General features: G+C 35.5%; 1 protein-coding gene across 2 annotated transcripts in view; it reads right to left on the bottom strand.

Moving 5' to 3' along the window:
• The window catches only part of LOC124414084 (aryl hydrocarbon receptor nuclear translocator-like protein 1), a 52476-nt gene that overhangs the window by 14701 nt on the left and 12934 nt on the right, over positions 1 to 24841 (bottom strand). For both annotated transcript variants that reach the window (XM_046894989.1, XM_046894990.1), the window contains exons 3-7: positions 20189 to 20554; positions 15315 to 15386; positions 13521 to 13592; positions 8616 to 8853; positions 1804 to 1896 (exon numbers count right to left, since the gene is read on the bottom strand). In XM_046894989.1, the coding sequence (XP_046750945.1) occupies positions 1804 to 1896; positions 8616 to 8853; positions 13521 to 13592; positions 15315 to 15386; positions 20189 to 20554 (841 nt within the window). The remainder of the gene's footprint in view (positions 1 to 1803; positions 1897 to 8615; positions 8854 to 13520; positions 13593 to 15314; positions 15387 to 20188; positions 20555 to 24841) is intronic.

Genomic DNA, 24841 nt, shown 5'->3' with positions numbered 1-24841 from the left:
ATGGTAATGCCTCATATATTAGGGTTGCCTTCATTTCGGGGCCCATACAATTCCCATTCGGCTACCCCCTAGATATGTTCCAAGTCGTTAAAAACAATAGAAAAAAAAACTGTGTAAAGTTTCAAGTCGATACGCCATCTGGAACTCGTACTTGGAAGCTCAGAAAGTCTCTGATCGAAAATATATATAGTTTTTATAACCAGTTTCTTCGTTTCTTATAATTTTGGTGAAAATTATAGGTACGATTCAAAATTTTCAGAGCAGAGTTGTCAATGCTTATAATGATAGGAACAAACCCTGAAAATTTCGAATCCTTGCAATTATTGTTGACTTGCAAATCAAAGTCATAAAAACGGAATGACTGGTTATAAAAACTAAATATTTTATTTTCCGTTTAAAACTTTCTCAGCTTTGAGCGCCTTAAATCCATACACATATTCATTTTTTTTTTAATACTTTGGAACAGATTTGGGGGGAATGAAAATTTTGTCGACCCCAAATAAGGTCCACCCTAATATACATATGGGGCGTTCCACGTCAAATTAGCAGCTGATGTACCTCGCCCCCTTTGTTTCTGATCATTTTTAGTATGATCTTCTTACCAACTCAAAAGTGTGTCGGAAATTTTTTCAGATTATCTTCAGCCACTGGTGAAATTTATACAAAATCGAAAAACCAATGATGAAAATGCTATTTTCAAAAATCCTCAATTTCAAGCTGATTCTGTGATTGAAAATGTGATTTTTGAGCAACACACGATAATGTTATCTCAATTTTCACTTTTTTTTTTTTTTTAGCAAATTTTTAGTTTTTCCATGTCGGGATTGTTTTTGCTTTTTTAATTTTCGATATGCCTCGGTCTAAACAGATTGCACAATCACAGTATTTTCCTCAACTCCGGAGATAACTATGAGTAATTTCTTTTTATTCGTAGAGAAAATAGCGCCTAAAACTTGAGAATTGGGTTAAAAACACTGGAGTTGAATTATCTTGAATATTCCAATTGCATATCCGGTTCTCAAATTCTTGATATCTGACAATGAGCTTGTGTTTTTCGAATTTGTTTCAGATCCATTTCTTTTACACAGTAGGAATGTTCTTTCATTGGTGTTGCAATACCATTGGCACAATTACAGGATGGCCACAAATTTTTGGGAAAAAAATTCCATGACACTTCTAGGTTTCCCAGGACCTAGAACCTAGTTTTCCCTGTCATTTTTCCAGTTCTGGTAAGTCACTAAGACCTGAATCGTCCAGCTTATTGACCCTGTATTCGGTTCAAATTCAATTCGAATTGAAAAAAAATATGATCTACAAAAAAGTTAATTTAAGCCAATTTGTTTTTTCGTTGAAAAAAAGTAAACTTGTTACCTCAAAAAATCATTTCTGAATCCAATGATAGAAAACAGATATTTTCAATTTTTTCCAAGATCCAAATTAAAAATCCCCGGACATTTCCAGGTTTTCCAGGTGTATGGCCGCCCTGAATTAGAATTTCCGCAGACTTCTCTAACGGTTTCAACCTCAAGTGAAATCATTTGAATTTGACAGCGAAAAATTCTATGTTTGCTATTTTAGTATCGTTGAATAAGCGACACCGAGATGCTTGGGAATGTATAAATATATCGAAGACGGCAGACGATGACCTCTGTAGTGACCAGGAGATAGGTGTGCCGTGTGTCTGCGTGTGTGTGCGTGTGTGCAAAACCCAGTCTGATACTCACAGTCGCTTTCTGCAGTGAACTGTTAAAGAATTCAGTGATCGGCGATCTAATAAGAGAGGCTTAAGAAAGTTATACTAACTTGAGAATAGTTAAGCGTTTGCGAAACCGATTGTGAGACGTAAAGGATCCGGCCTCGGTCACAACCAACCACAAAGACGAAGCCTTCGGCTGCCTAAAAAAAGAGAATTTTAAAGGAATGTTAGCTCGATTCACAATTTATTACTGTGAACAAAAATCTGCTATCCCAATTCCAATTTTCATTCAGATAAAGGTAGTCTGTTAAAAGCCTTCAGTCACAGAATTCACTGTAATCACACCTTTTTTTTCGTCATTTTTTTATATTCCATAAGCAGTCCTGATATTTTTTTTTGTTTTTGAATTTTTTAGCTGCACAAACACTTCAACATTGGGATGATTACGATTTTTTGTGGAACCATAATTGTTGGCAATTGTTATAAATAACATATGCAAAAAAAAGCTATTTATGTGGCATGCCCGTAAACCGCCCGTTTTTTTGGCAGGGATAAAGATTTCAGGACGAGCTGAAAAGGCGAGCCGGAAGCGAGTACTGAGATTATCCGAGCCAAAAAACGGTTTACGTGCATGCCACATACAATATTTTTTACGGTATGGTCATTGAAAAGCAAAACGAAGAGTGAAATTATGTCGCGATCTCTTCGACGAAGCTACTTTATTCGGCAGTTTGGGATGCGTACTTCGAACTGCGCATCAAAACTGCGGAATAAAGACTTTATTCCACAACTTTGTTCGCTGCCGTATGAAACGTCACTTTACGGAACAAACACTGCCACAAAAAGTGGACTTTTCAATGCCCATGCCGTAAAACCGTATTTTCGTGAATGTAATTCGTTAGCTGAGAAATTTGATAATAAACGTGTACTAAAAACGTTTGGAATTCATTGGTTGATAGACAGAGATCTCAGAATGGACATTAGATTTACAAAATTCAGTGCATAGGGGTAGTTTTCACCCTCCTTAGGGTGCATATAGATAGTATCGGGGGTTGCACTTATCTTCAGTCTAAAATCGTATTGTTTCAAAATGAATTATAAATCTCATTCAAGTACACTGTATAAAACACCGTTGATAGTTCAACCCATTTTCACCGTAGTTTGGGGATTGATTTTAATTTTATTGAATTTTTAATACTAGATTTGCATTCAGCGTTGAAAAATACATGGAAAACGTACAATTGCACTTCCGTGCTAAAATGAAACTGAATAGCGTGACTGAAAGGGTTAAAACGAACGAAGTTAAAAAGAGTAATACAAAAAGTTTATATAAAGAATATGGAATTTTTAAGTGAAAATGAAACGTGTTGTAATTACAATTCTGGCAATGCCAAACGAGAAATACAGACACGTCCTGGGAGGTGTTAAATGGGGTTGCAATCAGCTCGTAGCTAATCGAATCTTAGATTGAATTTTTTGATACAAAAGCTTGAGAAAATTCGGTCAACTTTGATCTTCAACTTCCTGGAGGCGAAATCAACACCCGATACGGTTTCCTTAAGGGGATGCTATAGTTAGTTTTTACCGACTGCGTTAAACGTCTTCTGTTTTGGCTAATATTAGAGGCTGTGCATCGCAATGCAAAAAAGGACATAACAGACGAATTCTACATACAATTTCGAACAAAAGCACACTATATAATACATTTTGATTTGGCGCAAAAATGATGATGTAGCATAAAAAATACGAAACCGTGATCGTGATTTCTAAATTTTTATGCCATTTCTTGATTACAGCGCAATACATGAAAAATCTTGAGTCAATTCAAGCATTTTCTGACTAAGTTTGAGTTTTGATTTAGTCGATAGAAAGTTACCGATAATTTCATCAGATTCACAGGCGAGAAGATTATGTCTCAACAGATAAAAACAATCGGTGAATTGCAACATCACTGAATTCAAGTATAAATAATTTTATTCAAGCACAAATATTGATCCGTGTTTGATTTCCAGTTGGATGATTTCTTGTTTTTCAATGCATCCGTGTTCGCGCGTATAAATAAATGATGGAAAATAAACTAATCTAACAAAGTTAAACTTATCGGCGATCGCGAATTGCTCATGCAGCGCAGTATCGTGACTGATGCTAATTGTAAAATGCATAAGGCAACCTTTTTGCTCGTTCTTTATGTACAGCTGATTACAGCCAAAGGAGAAATTTCCTCACCATGACGATATTTCTACAAGGCAACTCCATCGCCAAGTTGCATGTAATGAGTAAATTATTATTGAAAACCGCGTTAATTCTTTACGCTACATATTATAAAGTTGAATGTGAATAATATTTGTTATTTGAAAGATAGAAACTGGATCAGTTAAGATTGAGAGAAAATCGTGAAACATGCAAAAAGGGTAGTAAATTTTCTGTCCCATCAATCACTGACTGGGGGGTTTCAAACTAGTGCATTTAGTGTAGAATCATGCCTCGTATTACGTAAAAGTGAATAATTATAGTGCAATATGTTGTGTTGCCTACCACTAAGGGGAGCAAACATCGGCAAAACAGGTCTACCGAGTTATCGTTAGATAGCATGTTTGAAGTCCTCGCGAGTAAGCAAGTTGTTTGGATTTATCCAAGTAGTTGGTTCGTTTCGTCACATCAAAGTGATAACATGACTTGACTTGACTTGATTCAAGTGATTATGACTCGATAGTTCTGTTTTACCGATATTTGATCCCCTAAGTGGTAGGCAACTCAGCATATTTCGGAGTTTACTGGAAGCACACTGTATAAGTATTCTATGACAAAGAAAACCCCACTGTAATCGAATCGATCGTCATCTAAAGCCGTGTTTGTTTCATTATATGATCGGTTCTCTTTCCACGCACGATATTCTCGCCATGAAACCGTTATTATCTCCAAGTTTAACGTCATGCCTACGGAGCCAGTTAAGTACCATGGCACTGGGCCACGCCCGGTATGCTGGACCGGGTCGACCACTGTTAACGACGGTGCTTTATAAAATTTCATTGTGAAATAGCCGGCAATGGTTGTACTCGCGGCCTCTGTATATGGGGACGGAAAAATCACCCGCGCCATGCAAGGAACAAGAAGCCTTTCTATAACCTCTCTAAGTTCAACATCGAAGCCCCGTCACTGCCGAGTCAAGGAAACACTGCACCGAGAGAAATTTACAGTTGTGCTTACTATAATACAGTTCTTAACTGTATTCATCGTCAGTTTTAAAATCATGACCGAAAAATGTAATTCTAGTTCAAAAAATGAAAATTAGTTTATCTAGTATGGCTTCATATACTTTTTGATTACGGTCACTCCTACCATATATTTTCTTTAAACTATTACAATAATTTGATTTTGGACAAACCGGAAATTGATGTTAAAGCCTTGTTTAATTATAAAAATTGAGTCAACTAAATAAACAGATGTAACGTTGCACTGAAAATGAGTAGAAAATGGAGTATCAACGCCTATAAACACCAAATAGTTCCTTGTATCAGATTTTTTTGTAATTGTAATTATATTTAAACTGCTGTAGTAACGATTCCCATTTTCCATTAATCTGCTAGCTATGTTATATTTGGCCTTCGAGCCATGGATTTTAGAAATAAACAATGCAATGATTTTGATACCATGAAATTCGTTGCATCACATCATATTTTTTCTTGTATTATTTCAATTAAACAAGAGCCGGATTCTTAGTACATTAATCTCATTGATGACTAAACTATACTCGAAAAAATCAAGTATTAACGCATTGATCGGCAGGTGACAATAAATAACTTCGATGGGTAATCTTGATATTTTTTACGCATTCATTTGAATCCTTACAAATTTATAACAGAAAATCGGGGAAAAAAAACTTGTGCAATGAAATGCTATCGAATCTTTTGCAATCGTTGGGATCATCGAAAATCTTCTGGAATATCCTGTGAAATCTAATGCAAACTTTTGGACATTCTAAAATTATTTTAAACCTCTAAATACACGAGATATTATGCACGCGTAATCCTGAAATTCTGAAATGGTAATGTGAAAAAATAAAATAATTATTGAATGATCAACCTCACGAGAAAATTTCTCATCGCATATAAGATCTTCAATAATTGATTGCACATCATTGTAAATTACTACGGATGTGACTCAGCAGAAACTTGATCGAATAGCTAATTTTATATTCAGACACATGGCATCATTTTCGTATTATTTTTTTTCAGGAAGTATTAATTAAAAAAATGTCATATCGATGCGAAGTTCATGCCGAATTTCAGCCACAATATCGTGCCTCTTGACGAATGGAGGAAACCGCGCCAACTCAGTAACCGGTTGATCAAGGATTTTTCCTACGCTACTCGACTCTTGATAAGCTTCCGAAAAAAATTTCAAATTTCTTTAATCACTCGTTTTTAGTCGATGTTTTTTTAAACCCATCTCAAAAACACCAAAATTGATTTTTATAACAAGAAAGTTTTTTATTGCTTCTCTGGTGATAAAACACACTCACGATTTGTTTCTAAATTTTTATAGTAGATTTTTAATAAGTACGAAAATAGAAAAACGATTAAGAAAATGGAAAAAATTATTTGAAAAATATAAAAAAATTAGGTCCTACTGTGTATCTTGCCAAGGAATTGTTTCAATTCGGAAACAAATGTTTTTTTCTTCTTTCATAAGAATTAATTTGGGTGTTTTGAGATGGGTTTAAAAAATTCATAGGGTCAAGATTAGTGATTAAAAAAATTTTCAAAAGCTTTTGAAAGCTTTTCAGGGGTTGTATTATATATGAAAAATCCTTGGTGAAATTAAAAAATGTCATGGTCAGCCGTTCACTGAGTCGGTGTGGAATGCCCCATATATATTTTGACAGAATCAAACTTCAAACCACAAATCAAGATGGAAATTTAGTTTGAGCATTCCTGAAAATTAATTCAAGATGTTTTCATCGTCCCAGTGATATTTTCAAAATCTGTTTTTCAAAATCGTTCATCTCAGCAAGGAATGAAAATTTTTCGGATTTTTGAACGCAAAAAGGAAGATTTATTCTTCTAATTACAAGCAAGAGAAACTTCTTGGGAATTTTATTGACGCTATAAATTAGCTTGTTTTTTTGGCCCACCCTGTATATACTTTGATATTATCGTACGATAAGACGTGCGTCATCGTATTTCCTGGAGGTGATCAGGTAACGCAAGTTCAATTGAATCCTAAACAAGCTTAATTTGAATTGTGTACCACGATAACGCCCTGCTCAGTAATTATTCGTATTAAATTACAGGAGAAATTAATGGTCCATACATCGTCTGGCAGATTCGAAAATAGCTCTTTATACTTTACTTGACAATTGGTTATATCCTGGACCACATTAGAGAGTTTATAAAGATTTTTAGATTGGTCGTCGAAAGCTACGAAAAAAATTTGATATTATACGAAAAACCAATGTTCATTTTCTGTCACACTTATCGATATTTAAGGATTTGATTCGCGGTTTTACCTCGCGTATCCAATTTTGAAAGTGAAATTACTCGACGTTGTAAAGACTGGTGCTTTGCGACGCACATAGAAACATAAAACAAAAGAAATATTAATTGAAAGTGCCGATTAATTGATTCATAGAATAAACGATTTATTGAGAAGGACTATTAATCGGTTTATCGAAAAAAGTGTTCCTTGAAACATTCGAAAAACGGTTATTTCAGAGGGTCGACTAATCGATTAATCGAAGAAACTATTCATTGAAAGAGTGGATTTATCGACCCATTCAAAAAAACAATTCAGTGAGCGGAACGATCATTCGATAAATCCGAAAAAAGATTAATTGGAATTTTGATAGATCGATTAATCGAAAAAAACAATCATTCGAGGTCTATGATTAATCAATAAATCGCATTAAGGTGCTTATAAAGATCCGTTGTACACCTCGAAAACGTGGGGATGCAAAACTCCTATACCGCTCCAGCGGTCAGAGTGAAACTTGGGCAGTTAATGCCTTATTTTTGCAAAAAGTGGAGCGTCTTTTCACATTTTAAAAATTTTGAAAAAATTTCACAGATTGGTTACCGCTCACAGGAAATGGCCAAATTTTCACAGTTGCACTGACTGAATGGACCTATCCGGTATGATGCCACTCGGCGGTGATGAAACACACATTCCGAGCCCAGCCCCATGAGATTTGATAGTGAAATGATGAAATGGCAGCTGATCTGGTTTTCGATTACGAAGAACACCGAAATCTCATTTTGGCGACATTTGTTACCGACATTACGCGCATGCCAGTAATGTATGCGTGTAATATCGGTAAAAAATTACCGACATGCATGAAAGGTCGGTAACAAATGTCGCCAAAATGAGATTTCGGTGTTCTTCGTAATCGAAAACCAGATCAGCTGCCATTTCGTCATTTCACTATCAAATCTCATGGAACTGGGCTCAAAATGTGTGTTTCATCACCGCCGAGCGGCATCATACCGTATAGTTCTATGCATTCAGTGCAACTGTGAAAATTTGGCCAATTCCTGTGGGTGGTAACCAATCTGTAAATTTTTTTTCCAATTTTTGAAAAAGTAAAAAGACTTTTTACCAAAATAAGACATTATTGCCCAAGTTTCACTCTAACCTTTGCTTCCCCGCGTTTTCGAGGTGTACAACGCTTCTTTATAAGCACTTTAAAATAGAATTGTTCCACAGTGTTTTCCTAACGTATAACATTAAAAAACAGGAGAATTTTATTATCATTACCAAAACGGTACGATAATGATATGATTTTTCATTACTCATATCGTATATCATTTAAATATTCAAGTAGAGATTCTGTCACCTAAGTTCGACTAAATTCACTTCAGTTTTATATTCTGAAAAATTATTTCGTGATTGGTTAATCACATTTTCGTCGTTATCAGTTCACCTGGAGAATCAGCATCTTAAGTTCTTGGTCGCTCAAGAAAGCGGGCTTGTAGTGTCCTTCTGTGTACGGAGTGGCGGCTCCCAGGATCGTTTTAAGATGTTGCACAGCCATTCTGAGAATGGTTAACTTATCCAATTTCCTCGACATCGCATGACACATCGGCACCATCGCCGACAACTCGGTTATGTAAGTGTTCATCTTATCTCGTCGACGTTTTTCAATCTCGCTATGATTTTGCCTGCAATAAATTATACGCAACGTCGATTAATTGTTACTTCGTCACCTCAGTTATAAGTCCAAATTCATTAGAAAGTATGAGAGAAAAGATTTTTTATAGCGTATGGAAAATTGTAGCATTTTTCGTCATTTCTGACAGACGTAATGAAATAAAACATGTTGAAAATTTGAAGAGAACATTTTTCGCAAAACATGTTTTTCCTTTCCATTTTATTGATAAAAAAATTGCAAGTGTCTTTTTTTTTGGAAAAAGCTTGAAAACAATAAGAAAAGAAATTCGGCTCACTACGGTTCCATCTCAAAAATTTTAATATCGAACGCAGAAATTTTCAGAATTTATTCAACTTTTTAATTTTGGTCGGTCGACAAAATCGTTTCTAAAAATTGTAGAAAATTCAAATTGAATCGAAAAAAAACTTAGTACCTTTCAAAGTGAGAACAATCATAGAAAAAATCGCGTGCCAAATCTGAGAGGTCAAAGGTAAAACCCAGATCGAATGGGCGTGGAATGCCCCATATGTAATTTTGTTGCTACAAGAATTGTTGGTTCCTACAAAACTGCCGCTGAAATGTTATTAAAAAAATTAGTAGAACTGGATGGCGTCAGAGAAAAAAAATTTATTAGTTCCAAGACGGCTTAGGTATATTTCTCGAAAAAATAGAAACAAATTTATTTCGACAAAATACATTCGAATAATCTGGTAGATTCTACCCTTCAAACAATTGTAATGACAGGAAAAATTAATAGCAATTATATATCACAGAGTTGACATTTCTTATCAATCTGAAATAAAAATTAACGAAAGATTTGTTTCATTTTTGTCTGCTAGTGCAAAATTTTAATTACTGATTATATTAAATAAATACATTCAGTCATGCTTGAGACAATCTGATTGGTGTTAAATTGCTAAGAATTAACTCCAGCGTGCGTAAAGTGCCCCATTTCCATAGAGTGTGGTAAAAAGACGTTCGCGCATGCGCACAGTTAAAATGCTCGGTTTTACACACTAGGGTTTTCTTTGGCACATTGGCACTTTTGAATTACTTAATTTTATCTACTGTATCACCAAGTGTAAATGACTTGACCACAATTTCACGCGCCGTCAGTAGCAGCTTCGTTACTTCTCAAATCAATTATTCCTAGACAGATGTTGATAAAAATAGCGTGAGACACACGTGCGGATATGGGTAATATCTGCCTCGTGTAGTCGCTGGCTCAAGTTGCAAAATCTTCAAACTCATTGGAAAGTGTTCACTTTTCGCACTTGTAACGCAATATACTATATCCGTCACGTAACTTTAAATGTACAGTAAAGAATTGGTGTTATTATTTTTTGTAATCAATTAAATGGTTTCATTTATTAAGCATCGACATGACAGACTGATTAAAACTTTGCACCGAGAAGTAACTTGTTCAAATCGCGAACCACTTGTGATTACAGTCGTTTAAAAACTGCATAAAATTACATGTAATAAATCAGTTTGAAACCGCTCGGAATCGCATGAAACCACTTATCATCGTCTCAAACTTCTCGAAACTAGTTTGAAATTATTAGTCATTATCTTTAAGCGGCTTGAAACTGCTCGAAATTGTTAAAAACGACTTGACATCAGTTTAAAACTCTTCGTAATTATTTTCAAACGGTTTGAAACCATCTGAAATCACTTTCAAACCGTTCAAAATCACTTGTTAGCTGATTTTTAAATAGATCGCCCCTCGCTTTGCACTATATAATTACACAGGCACCCAAAAAGTGTCCGGCGGACTAGACCACCATACTTATAGGTTTTTGGATATGTTGAATGCAAATCCGGTGTCAGAATTACTTCTTCTTCTTTAGATTTTGAATTTTATATCGGGTACTTCACTTTAATTTAAGCATCGAAAAACCTTGCATGTGTGGACAGAAGTACTCAAAATCTGAAGGCGATGAAGCAATTCTGACACCGGAATCGGATTCGTCGTCTACAAAAACATGAAGTCGAGCAATCATTTTTTATGGAGCTGTGTTACGGTTGCAGTCTAATTCAAGTTACATCCTTCTTCGTTATATTGTTTTTGAGTTACTTGCAGATGATCGCTGTTTCTCGCAAATCTGTATCGATTTCCTTGAAAAAGAACTAGACGACGCATTTTACCTTACGTGATTTTTTCCAAATTCGTCTCGGAGAAGTTATACATATTTACTCGCAAGATCTTCTTCAATTTATGCGCTATTTGTTATATTTTCAACTTATCAAAAACGCATTACGAAATTTATTCTGTTAATGCAGAATTCAAAAACGTGTAAACTATATGAACATAATTTGTGAATGAATGCAAAAATTACAAAATACATCAAAAAGCACATGACATTATTTCTGCACGTGTCGATTTTTCTTCGTTCCCGAATAATGCATTCGTTGGCCTAATTGTAAGGTTAACATATTCGCGCAAACACGTGTCCTCGAACTGCTTATTGGCTTATCGAAGCCTAGGAAGCCCTATCGTTAGCAATCGAAAATATATATATTCTATGCGAGCGGCGCTCTCGAGGGTCAAGGTATTTTCACTAAAAGACGTGGTGGAAGTCTACATGGTGTGCCTAGAACCTCTACGACGCGCCCCATTTTTCGAGGTTGAAGTCTTTACGTGAGATGTGTACCAACAATCTAAAGAAATCCCTATATTTTTAGGGAATTATTTTTCTGGCGAACGTTACCCTGCTCGGTAATGCCATCACTTATAGTTGCGGTGCGAGTTATTTAAAGTCCCGCTCATTTTTCCCTATGCAGATTCAACCTCACAGCAATTAATCACCACTGATCTAGGGCATTTCGGCGCAGTTGGTACACATTTTACTTAAGGTACTTATAAAGACGCGTTGTACACCTCGAAAACGCGGGGATGCAAAACTCCTATACCGCTCCAGCGATCAGAGTGAAACTTGGGCAGTTGATGCCTTATTTTGGCAAAAAGTGGAGTGACTTTTTACTTTTTCAAAATTTGAAAAAAAAATCTTGCAGTTGGTTACCACCCACAGAAATTGGCCGAATTTTCACAGTTTCATTGAATGGATCGAATTATCCGGTATGATGCCACTCGGCGGTGATAAAACACACATTTTGAGCCCAGTCCCATGAGATTTGATGGTGAAATGACGAAGGGGCAGCTGATCTGGTTTTCGATTACGAAGTACACCGAAATCTCATTTTGGCGACATCTTTTACCGACATTACGCGCATGCCAGTAATGTATGCGTGTAATGCCGGTAAAAAATTACTGGCATGTGTGAAAAGTCGGTAACAAATATCGCCAAAATAAGATTTCGGTGTTCTTCATAATCGAAAACCAGATCAGCTGCCATTTCGTCATTTCATCATCAAATCTCATAGAACTGGGCTCAAAATGTGTGTTTCATCACCGCCGAGTGGCATCATACTGGATAATTCGATCCATTCAGTGCAACTGTAAAAATTTGGCCAATTTCTGAGGGGGGTAACCAACTGTAAAATTTTTTTCCAAATTTTGAAAAAGTAAAAAGTCGCTCTACTTCTTACCAAAGTAAGGCATCAACTGCCCAAGTTTTACTCTGATCGCTGGAGCGGTACAGAAGTTTTGCATCCCCGCGTTTTCGAGGTGTACAACGCGTGTTTATAAGCACCTCAAGTCCAGTTCAGCGCGAGGGAGAAACTTTTTTGGAAAAAAAGCTGCACTCCCAGGCACACCATGTATAATCACACGACGTTAAAAGATCATGCATTGCGCCCAGCGTGTGGTTCTAACAGAAGCGAAATAAGATGGCTGTGAACGAAAGCTTGAGAGACGCAGCTTGATTGAATCGTGCTGAATTTAATTGGAGAACATTCTCTGACAATGAATAGGTACAGTAGTATTCATTGATGCCTTTACACGCTTTTCGACTTTTCGTCATCTATGATATCAGAAAAATACTGCTTTTCGTCGAATTACTTTTTTCTAATTTTGACGATTCTTTATGTTTTACGATTTCTAGTATCCAAATAACAGATCACTAAAAAATTGTTATTCCGTTTGTCGTCTGTGCCGGAAAACTCCCGCGATAATCTCGAAAACGATTGGATGAAAAAAATTTGAAATCTACGCGACTTCACGTTCAAATGATGAACTTGAAAAATTGCTATGTTCTATTTTTTTCACCCATTTTATTTCTGTCGAAAAAAAATGATAAAACTCGAAAAACCACAACACAGTTCACGATATTTATATAAAATTTCATACAAATTACTGCGAAACGAATAAAATATTGCAATAAGAGACAATTTTCAAGAAAAACAAAGGAACCATTTTATGAATAAAAGAGAACTGTAACGACAAAAGATTTTGGCCATACTTGATTGTGGTTCCTTCAGTAATTGAGTTGGTTTGTATAGTGATGGAAAGTACTGCGAAAAATACTATTTTTATGGCTTGGTTTTCACGCTTCATTGACATTTATGGTAAAAATCTTGTTCTATTGCACCGTAATACTGTTTGGATTAAATTTCGTTCTATGATCAATTTTAATTTTTTTTATTTCATCTGTAAACCCTTGTTCTTCCAATTCTCTCGGTAATTTTTATAATAATTTGTTTTCCTTCTTTGTTTTCATATTCTTCTTCTGTTCGCAGAGTTTTACGCATGAGGCCATAATATTTTATTTTCTTTACCTTTTACTGTCGTCGTTCGTTCTGACGGTTTTGGCGTCGTCTCCCGTGTCGTTCTGCAATTCACTACCCTCACTGAATGAAAACACAAAACCTGGTTAAAATCGTTTACCAATCTTATGTATACATAGGAAAAATATTGAGAGTATCGCTAAGGTATACGAATTATATATTTAAATGGTTTTAAGATGCCGAGAAATTAATAAAACGGAAAATGAATTGATTGAAAGGAGATTTTGCGAGAGTGAAATAGATATTCTTGGGCTCGAAGCACCTGAGAGATTTCATTTCGAAAAACTGTTTTCCCTTGCGTTTCCTGGAATAAACAGATAACCCGAATATTTTTCACTCGAGCTGTTCTCGAGGTTTGACCTTCTCGGTTTTGATGTTTCTCGCTCAATTTAGCATATTTTTAATTTAATCTAATTTTCGATCGAATCATCAAAGTTGGAAACTCAAAAGGGTTGTTCTTGAAATGTTCGTATCAAAAAACAAATTCTTAGTTAAATTTTAACTAGTGATGGGTAAAACTACGATTGTCCAATTAGAAATTAGAAATTGAAAATAGAATTTGCGATTGGGACGACAGTGCAAATAACTTTTGTATTTGATTTTTCTGTGTATATAAAATACAAATACAATTCGTAACCTGATGCACCTTGATAACAAAATAAAATGTAATTTTTATGTAATCACAACAAAAGTAATTTGTAATTAATTTGTTTCCGGTTGGAAATTAAATGAGTAATTTATAATTAGAATGTTTACAATTAAAAACTGTAATTACGTGGAAACTAGGAAACTACCAAATACAGCTTGAGTGGCACGCAAAAAACTATTTTTTTTAAACATGAGACCAAAACTGTTCGTTTTGTTCAAAGCTCAAAAGTTTTTTCCATTCCATTACTTCAATTTTTCATTGCTGTGAGTTTCGAAATACGGCGACGCTGCCTGCAGGAAAAAATAATAAAAAGTCAATCTTCCTCAAATGTTGAAAATGTATTTGCTTAATTTCAATGACTCTTTACGCTTTTGGATCTCTAGTATCCAAGAAACGGGGTTTTAGAAAAATGTCGGCCTGTCGATCTTCCCGATAAGCTCTCTCACTGATATGGAAAACGGCTGGAAGAAAAAATCTGAAATTTATAACATGACTCACGTTCAAACGATGGGCTCAAAATATTACAAAGTCCAATTTTTTCAACTTATGCTTCTGTCGAAAAAAATTCATAAAACTCCAAGGACTCCGATACAGCTTATAACGTTTACAAAAAATTTCATACAAATTCCCATAAAACAAATAATAAGAAATTATTTCATAAAAATCGAAGGAACTATTTCATGAATAAAAGAGAATTGTAACGACAAAATGTTTTGATCATACTTAATTGTGATGCTTTGAGTAATTGAATTGGTTTGTACGTACAGTAAGGAAAAGTACCACGAAAAATACTATGTTTATGACTTGTTTTGTATTGAGCATACTTTATTGAAATCTGCGATTGAAAATTTTGTCCATCATTGTTCCGAGGTGTCGTTTGCAGGGTCGGATTCAATTCTGCCCGGAGTATTCGGTGAAAGTGCCGCCGTCACTCGTCACTTTCACCAGAAACTCCTGGTATGATGAATTTCCATTGCAGCTTCGAGCCCTTATTTTTTTACTTTTCTTAGTGCTCTTTAGAATCTGTTGTTTTCTTTTTTCCTCCTACTTTTCGTTTTTTTTTTTTATCTAGTTTTTTTCCGTTCTCAAATCCGTGCCACCAATCATTGAGGCGATAATGTTTTCTTTTCTTTTACCTTTTACTATCGTCGTTCGTTCTGACGGATTTGGTGTCGTCTCCCGTATAGTTCTGCAATTCATTACTCTCGCTGAAAAAAAAAAACGAAAAATCTGGTTAAAATCGTATTAGAGGGGTCTTTAAAACGGTCATTTGCGAATTTCGAGAGGCTAACCGCCCCAATCGGCTCCAAATAATTCCAAAATCATTTCCTAATTTTTTCAGATTTTTATCTTAAATCTAAATCGTGTACGCGAGAGGGTGGATTTTCCCATTTAACCCATTCAGGGGCATGTTAAAACTACCGAACGGATTTCGATAAAATTTGGTTTAGAGGGGTTCCTTGGGTTGCTGTCTACGCTTCTGAAATCAAAATTTGAAAATTCGAAATGGCGGACCCAATGTGGTGGACCATAATTCAAAGAATCACTCGATTTTGGTGAAATTCGATACTCCAGGACTTTTGAGGTTGCTGATTACGAATCTGAACTTGAAATTACCAAATTCCAAATTGCAGATCTAATACGATGGACCAAAATCCCAAAAGTCACTTGATGTTGCCATATTGGATCCACTATTTTAAATTTTGTAATTTCAAGTTCATATTTGCAATCAGCGACCTGGAAAACCCCTGGGCACTAAGTTTTAACAGAATCGAACGACTTTTTGGATCTTGGTCCACCATATTGGATCCGCTATTTTCAATTTTCAAATTTTGAGTTCAGAGTTCTAATCAGCGACTCAAGAAACCTACCTTTACCAAATTTTATGTTATTACACATTAAATTATTTTTTTTACTCAATAAGTTGTCAAAGTTCAACTTTTTGAGTCTTTTTTGTTTTCCACTCATAATCACCTCAGCATGTTTTTAATTTAATGTAATTTTCGGTCGCCATATCGAATCATCATAGTCGGAAACTCGAACAAGATTGTTTTAGACACGTTCTTATCAAAAGACGAACTCATAGATGAACCTTTACCCGTGATGGTCAAAATTATGATAGTCCAATTAGAAGTTAGAATTTGCAATTCAGACAACGATGTACAAAATACATATCACATTTGTATTTTGTAATGAGAATAGGATGAAATACAAAGTATACTTGTATTTTGTGATTGGACAAAAAAAAATACAAATTAAATTTTTATCTTGAATTAGAAAAAACAAAAACAAACTAAATGCATGAAATGAAGATAATATCGATGACGTCGAAAAACCATAATGGACCTCAACCAAGATATCAACCAGCTATTCGGAAAAATTTTAATTACAACGAAAACAATTACCAAGTAAAAATGCCATTTACATTTCATTTTGCTGTGGATATAACATACAAATATAATTTACATCCTACTTCGCCTTAATTACAAAATATGAACATAATTTGTGTCTAATCACAAAATTTATATGTGATTCCCAATTAATTTTATTCGAATTGCAAATTATCTGTGTTCATAATTAAAATATAGGGGCGGGTGGGCACGATGGCCCCCCTAAGCCGGTTATTACTTTTTGTGGCTTTTTACCATAAAATTAATTTATTTTTGTTCTACTTTGAACGAAGTCACCGAAATTTCGCCAAAATTCTTGAAAAAACGAAAAAAAAAAAAATTCTGGAGCACGCTGGCCCCTCTCTAAAAAATGATAAAAAAATTTTTTGCAATTTTTTGACCCAATATTTTTGGGTGGTCCATCACCCCCCCCCCCCCCAGATATCTCAAATTGGTCTAAGAATAAGTAAATGCATCAAATTTACGATAATTTGGCAGAAAACGGATAAAAACTTTTTTGGCGAAATTTTTGAGGGGGGCCGTCGTGCTCAACCCTCCCCTATCTAATTACAAATTGTAATCAGGCAAAAACTGGAAAACTATACGTAATTCTGCTTGCTTAGTACGTGAAGATTGTTTTTTCCAAAATACGAGAATGAAACTGTTCGTTTTTTTTATCAAAGTCAAAAAATTTTGCCACTCCATTACTTTAATATTTAATTGAGTTTCGAAATGCGGCGACGCTGTCTGCAAACAAAATGAATAAAAACTCACGCTTTCTCAGATTTGTATGAAGAATATGGAGAAAAATAAATTATCAGAACCTTGGCCTGCGTTGCTGGCCGATGAATGAAAAGTTTATCAAGGCTTGGCAGTGATTGTTGGAAAACAAAAGCGTGTAGCACTTGGGCAATTAGACTTCGTCAAAGGTTCAGTGCAGAACGGCTCCGTTTGCTCTACAACTCGGTTACAAATTCGTCGCAAAGTGAGCGACGGCAAACCCTTACCTGCTACAAAGGAGTCGCGAAGCTTTAGAAAGTATCGAAACTTGATAAGTATTCTCGCAATCTGAACCAAAGCTTTCCATTTTCCTCCACCTGCAGCATTCCGCGCGGAATATAGTCGATCAAATTCATGCAGCCACAAATCGCGTTGAACAGTCTTATCTTTAATGTTCTAATAATAAGGTGCTCGTGTCATTTTTCTATTGTTCAAAACTAGAAACATCGATATTTTTCCAATGTCTCCGTGACTAGAGAGCTTCAAATCCGTCGATAATGATGCAAAAATCACGAAAAACTTTCTAACAATGAAGTTGTCATAATTCATGAACATAAAATTAAAGCTACGAAATTTTTTAGGTTTCAGATAGTTGAGTTGCAAGTGAATAAAAAATCATATTTGAATCACCCGTCTTTTCAGAATCAAGGAAATGTGACATTCCTCTGTACAATAAGAGAAGACATTGTGTGTTGTTGCACATCAACTATTTCAGCGTGACGTTGAATTTTGCTAGGATACAACTATTATAATTCATAAACGAACATTATATTGAACTGATCCTTGATGTCGTTGGATTCAATCTTCATAAAGAAGTTTATTCGATCTCATTATTTTATAGTATCACGTTAATAACGTTTGAGACTCAACGTTCACGTACACATTTCGAATACAATCAGGAATTTGTTTTAGTTTTTTGTTCGTGTCTATCTAACTGTATATCAGAATTGTAACAATCAAATGGTGTTCAATTAAAATAAATAAAATGTACTTCACTTTTTTGTCAGTGTAGAAATAAAATGTGATGCATGGTATATTAAAAGTTTCATAAGTTCGAAAGAAGTTTAATAAGTTTTCAACATTTTTAGGCATTGACCCTGCAATGTCATTTTGAATCTGTTTTTATTTATTATTATATTTTTAGTTACCGAAAATTATTCATTCTAACATTATTAGTTCTAGGAATCTAAAAGAACGTCGTTGCAGAAAAATCCAAGAATAATTTATTCTACGATACAAATTTTTCACAAACATGGTTTCCAGGAAAGTCATGAGGATATATCTGACATAATTTGTACTCGCGTCCTTCGTTTGGTAAACGATCGTTCCGCCTAGCTTCTGCGGTAATTTCAAAAGATCCATATCTCCGATGGTAATAATTATTAACTTAGCCCTTTGACGGATACCCGACATTTTGATTGGCAATTACTTGGCTTGTGACTTTACGCGAGTGGCAGCTGGTGCAAAGGAACTCGCTACTCGATGGGGCGTAAGGGGTGGCGGTTGCACACTTTGGAGGTTTCCTGCCGGCATACCCTTGTGTATAGACCTAATATGCCGATCTGCAACTCTGTTTCTTCAAGCTCAGGAAACGGCATCTTGTTCAGTAACACCTCCGCATATATGCATTCTTCCTGCCTTGTATTTCCGCATTAAAACAAGTATTTGCCATTTCAGTAGCATAATTTTTTTTCCATTTTCTGCAGTAGCATTGATTTTCCAATCTTTAAGTGGTTGTTGTAATCAGTCTTCACCGATTGCCTTAAATTTCACTTATTTTGGCTATAATATATCAGATCTTGTCCGACGTCGACCGAAAATATAAAATGATAATCTTATCCCCGCAATAATATTGCCGGGGAATGATTTTCTGTAATTGAATTATTGGAATTGTCACTTTGCAATGTGACATCTGATGGGAAAAAATCAAACTAATGCAACCAGGCTGACAGCTGACCGCTGACCGTGTTTTTTCGCGTTTGGATAATAGAACAGGTATATTATTGATTATGATTAATTAATTTATGTGACATGAGTGATTTGAAAGCCCAAGAATTGCGATTTGCCGCCATTAAAATTGAAAACTAATAAGGTTATGTGGTGGTAAAATGGCACCGACAACCAGGCTGTGACGTCATGAGTACATTTTCTAATATGCGTACGAATAATTTCAGGAATACGTTTTCTGGCGTAATCCTCACGTGAAACAAATCTTTTTTTTAACGCTATTGTTCGACGTTACGTGTGAAATTGCACTGTATGGAACTTATGTAAAAGTTAAGAACCTCCGTTTCTTGATTCACTACGTAATTGTGGATTCGCCATTTTGAATTCAGCAAATTTGACTTCAGAATTTTTAATCAATGACTTCGAAAACCATAGAGGCACTGTATTACACTTTATTAATGCAATAATTATACTAAAGCTTCTTCACTAATCTGTTTCAAATTAGAAACATTCTTTGTTTTCCGAAAAATGTCGAACTGAACATTAGTTTTTGTCGTACAAAAAATTCTGCCGAAGTATACGATTTTTAGCTACAGTCTAAGAGATGCCTTATATCCTGTGAATTTTTCTTATTCGAATAACACGTTTTTCGAAAGTATAATCTATTCTTGTTTCATCCCCGAATTCTCCGAAATAATCGTCCAAACAATCTATATGGGTATAATCGTGTGAATGATTAAAATTGTCTTAAAAAATGATGATAACTTTTTTGAGAAACCTGCAGAAACTAGCTACTTACATATTTACTATTTATTATACATTTATTTAAAATTAAATATATGGTCATCGAAAAAATGGAAAGTCTAGAAGGGGACTTGGAAAACTGCACTCACTTCCAGGAAATCTTCCGCTTCCTTATCGACGGGGCAAACCCTGTGTCAACGGATGACGGCGATTCGAAAGGCTGGACGTGCAGCGGAGTACAGTGGCCAGGATTATAGTGATTCGGACTCTGACTCTGACTTTGTTGGTGGTGGTGATGGTGATGGTGATGATGGTGATGACTGGCCTGTCGGTAATGGTGCGAGGCGGTCGCTGCACCTCCCTGCTCCGCTTCCCTCTGGGGTCCCGATTCGGCCCCCGTCGGACCCTGAGAGTTTGGAACGCCACCGCCACCAGGTCCAACGCCTCCTGCAGGTACGGCCAAGTCCTCGACCCCGGCATCGATCCGGTCGAAGTACACCAAGGAGCACGAACTTCTAGAATTTTCAAAGAACACGACGGTAAAGATTTCATTCGTTACAGACGTACACCCAACGACACTGTATCTGTCGCCCTGGGAAGAAGCAACGGAAATGACTCGGCCAATTTAGGTTGGCAATAGCCTAGGTAATGTAGGGATTCGCTCACTCGATAGCGCGCAAAATGGGAGGGTAGCAAACGAATGCGCAATCGATATAGTAGATCCCTACATTACCTAAGCAGTAAGAGATTGTCAACCTGAATTGAACGTGTCACTTTGGTTGCATATTCTAGAGGCGAAAGATGCCGTGTACAATGGGTAAAATAGTTTATTGAAATGGAATTGTTTACGACAACTGTCGAAATATTCTAGGAATGATTCAAAAATAAGAACAAAAAATTTCGTATTTATAGTGTAATTATAGTTGTCAATTTCATCTGGTTAGTACAACGGCAAATCTCTTGGTTGGCTTCATTATATTTTTTTAGTTAAATAAGGCCTAGGATCAATTGTTATATTAACATCAAGTTATCGCAATTATAGTTATGCAAGACATACGATGTAATAGGAGTGACCATAATCAAAAAAAATAATAATACATTCTAGACTTTCTATTTACAGCTGCAAAAGTCATTTTCATTTAGTACCGAGAATTATAATGTTTTGGTATGAAGTGAAAAAAATTACAGTTTGATAGTAATCACAACTAGGAATTTTTCTAGGTGTTGTAATGTGACGATTGGATTATACTTGGATATGTTGGCAGAAGAGAAGAAAGAAGTTCAATATATGATACATTCTAAAATATATCACTAGATCACACATTTTTTTTACATTTCTTAGCTCGTGGAATTCAATGAGTGGATTTTCGCGGTGAGCCCAAACGACGAGATTCTACAATATTAGAAACTGCTTATTTTCTCTCTTATACTGGGATCGTAGAATCCTAGTGGTCCGCCGATATTCCAAAATACATATATGGGAACCACATGCAGCAATTTAGGTGATCTAGAATATTCCAAACGATCTAAACCCGCGTGGTTCAAAGATCACAAAATCAGAACGTCCAGAGAAATGAAAATTGCTTCTATGACTTATAAAAAAAAGAATTATAATAAAAAGAATGTATTATAAAAAAAAACTACTAGAAAATCAATGTCGCGGTAGAGCGAGCTCGACTGTAACGATTCGTTTCCCTGGTAGATAATTATATTTCTTACGATGACGAGATTGGGAAAGAAATCGGTCTACAAAATCGCGTTTCACTTATAATATTTCCGAAGCAAATAATAAATTATGGTTATGATTCCGTAGTAAAATTTTCATCACTCACTGATATATTATAAAACAAAAGTATATCAATACATCGATTGCGAAAAACTGCAAACTTTTTAAACGGTTCAAATATTTGCCGATGGAAGTAAAAGTGACAAAGTATTACGAATGAAATAAATTTTTAAAATTGTCAGGAATCGGGAATTGAATTTCAGGATTCCAATTTGTCTAAAATTCAATACCACTCTTCGTAGTTTGGTCCTCTTAATGGATGACACCCAGTTGTGTTTACTTGCACATTGTAATCCTTGCAGGCCAAATTTGCAGGACATAAATCCTGTCAATCTCTCGTTTGATCTGTTAATCTAGATAACCGATGCGAACTTGTGTTGCAGTTGGAGTTAACCATGTACGTAACTAGCATCCTAATTATCAACGATAGTCCCGTAATAGCCATAATCCAGCGTTCGGTCAAGTTCCGTTGCAGTATAAACTTGCAAGCTGAATCGATCATTGATTAATAAGCACGTATATATAGTCACGGAAATTCTGCAAATTCGCATCTGTGATGAATAAATTGGACTTGAGGCTCGTAAACTGTTCTTTTTGAGAGGTTTTCACATAAGATAGATAATAATTTCATTCAGTTGTTTGAGAAAAAAAAATTTCAATCAGCAGTTAGTAAAAAAACTTTTCATGATTTACTTGTCATGATTCTGATATTATTTTCATTTGGACATGACGAAATCTCAACATCTGTACTCACATGGTGCACACACACATTCCTGCATGCGAACCTCACGTGAGTATTAATGGGATTACAAGCCTTGGGGACAACCTACGGCAACGACTCGTGTCTCTTTAGTTGCCCTTGGCTGGTGTCAGTGTCGACCAGAAACTAGGTTAAATACTTTGACTGGCAGGAAATACATATGCATGTGTATGAAGAGGCAAACTTGCTCTATTTCATCCCTTCGAATACAATATTCCGGGGCTGGTGTGATGACTTGTAACTTTCACGTAAGTCGACTTCACTATAAGAAGTATCGCGTGTGATTTATTTTTCTTTGAAATGAAATAGTACATTTTGTAACTAGTAGGGGTACGATTTTTTTACTGAACGAGGTCAAAAAACCTTTTCCGTACGACTTTCGAGTCGTAGTTTTTATCACGAAAGCCAAGAAATCACGGCGAAGTCCCGATTTTTGAGGTTAGGGTGCTAAAAACGTATTTTTGTGACGGTTGTAAGCGAATTCAAACGCCAAAATGACTCTATCAACCTACTTATTGGTTTTCTTATGATTTATTATAGAAATTTAATTTAGCGTCAAGGTTATGTAGTATTTCTACCTTTTCCGACCGAGCAAACTCACCCTTTTTCTTCCTATATCAGATAAACAAACGAACGAGAAGGGTTCAAATCGGAATATTAATAACTTTCCTGTATTCCACTACAAAAAAGCCATTCAGTGTCGAAATTTGAACCCTTTGCGTTCGTTTGTTTATTTAATATCGGAAGAAAAAGGGTGAGTTTGCTCGGTCGGTAAATGGTGGAGTACTGCATGACCTTAATCCTGAATTGAGTCAATTCTGATACATTATCCTGTCTCATGCAAGCACAGTGTACCGGACTAAATTTATTACTACTATTTTTTTTTTAGAAAACATGTGGCTTGAGAAAGCTTGTCAAATTTGTATCCTGGTTTCTACATGTTGACTCTTCGATCGATGTGATTTATGCTTGTTCTTATCTTGTCACCATTGTGATAATTTGATGTTGGTGCAATGATACATTGACGTTGATATTATTCAACAGAAAATGTAATATTGCCAACTAAAATCGCATTAAACAGTCACTCGTACCAAATTTTTTTGTAATCCTTATAGTATTCAAACCATTATTGTAATTAGACCTATTTTACTAAAACGTTCTAGTAGCTTAGTTCTAATTTTATTCAGAGGAAAATTATAATACGATCAAAAAATTTGGGAATTCAAAATGACGGATCCAACATGGCGGATGAAAATTTAGGAAGTCATTTTATTTGGATGATACTTAATACCACGAGGTTTTTCAGGTCGTCGATTGAGATTCTGAAGTTAAGGTTCAGAATTTTTGAACTTTCAACACGCAACCGGCATTTTCAAAACCCCACGGATAACAAGCTTCGTCCAAATCAATTTATTTCTCGCGTTTCTGATCGCCACACAACCGATGTCCTAATTTTTGATTCCCAATTTTTGAGTTCAACGTCAGATTTTTAATAGGTGAACTCGAAAAAGCCTCCGTTTCTCACTTCCATTGACAATAGTTCACTTGCGGATACGAAATTGTCCAGTTCAAAACGAATATTTGTAATTTTCGTATCCATTATAAATTATGATCACAACCTTTTCGGACAATGAACACGTATAGAGGTAAGGTAATAGTAAAGAATACCAAAATTTTATTTACCCACTTTTGAATTCGTATTTGATCTTGCTATTAACTACTCATATCCAAGTTATGTGTAAACCTTTTTCTTGGGTCTCTTACTAGTTTTTGAGATATTCGCCTGTAGTGATTACAACCAACCACCCTGTATAATAGTGCCCTGATTCAACTATCTACAACAAATACAGCCGCGGATCAATCGGCATTTAAAAATACGTCTGATTTATTTAATGGAGCCAAACACGATATGTAACAAATGATTTATAAAATTATGCTTCATCATGGTGCAAGCCTTAAATATTCTTCCTTCTGTAATATCGCCCCAAAATCCTCTGGCTATGAATTAGAAAATCCTCTGACTTCATCCTGACTTCCCTAACCATTTTTCGAATTCCCAACTAACATAACTTTAACCTTGTGGACTATACAGGGACCTTGTACGAAAGCGTTCTCCACCTAGTGGAGTAATGGATATCAGAATTGTAGGTCAACGAAGTACGTCCCATCATTCTCTTCCGTTGACGTTTCGATCCGAGTAAGGACTCTCAGGACTATATAACATACATTTGCTTACACCGTCAAGATCAAAAAGAA

The sequence above is a fragment of the Diprion similis genome, chromosome 13 (genome assembly GCF_021155765.1).
Source record: "Diprion similis isolate iyDipSimi1 chromosome 13, iyDipSimi1.1, whole genome shotgun sequence".
In the NCBI taxonomy this organism is placed as follows: domain Eukaryota; kingdom Metazoa; phylum Arthropoda; class Insecta; order Hymenoptera; family Diprionidae; genus Diprion; species Diprion similis.
Note: the sequence above shows the minus strand (reverse complement) of the source record. Positions and strands in the feature narration are given on the sequence as shown.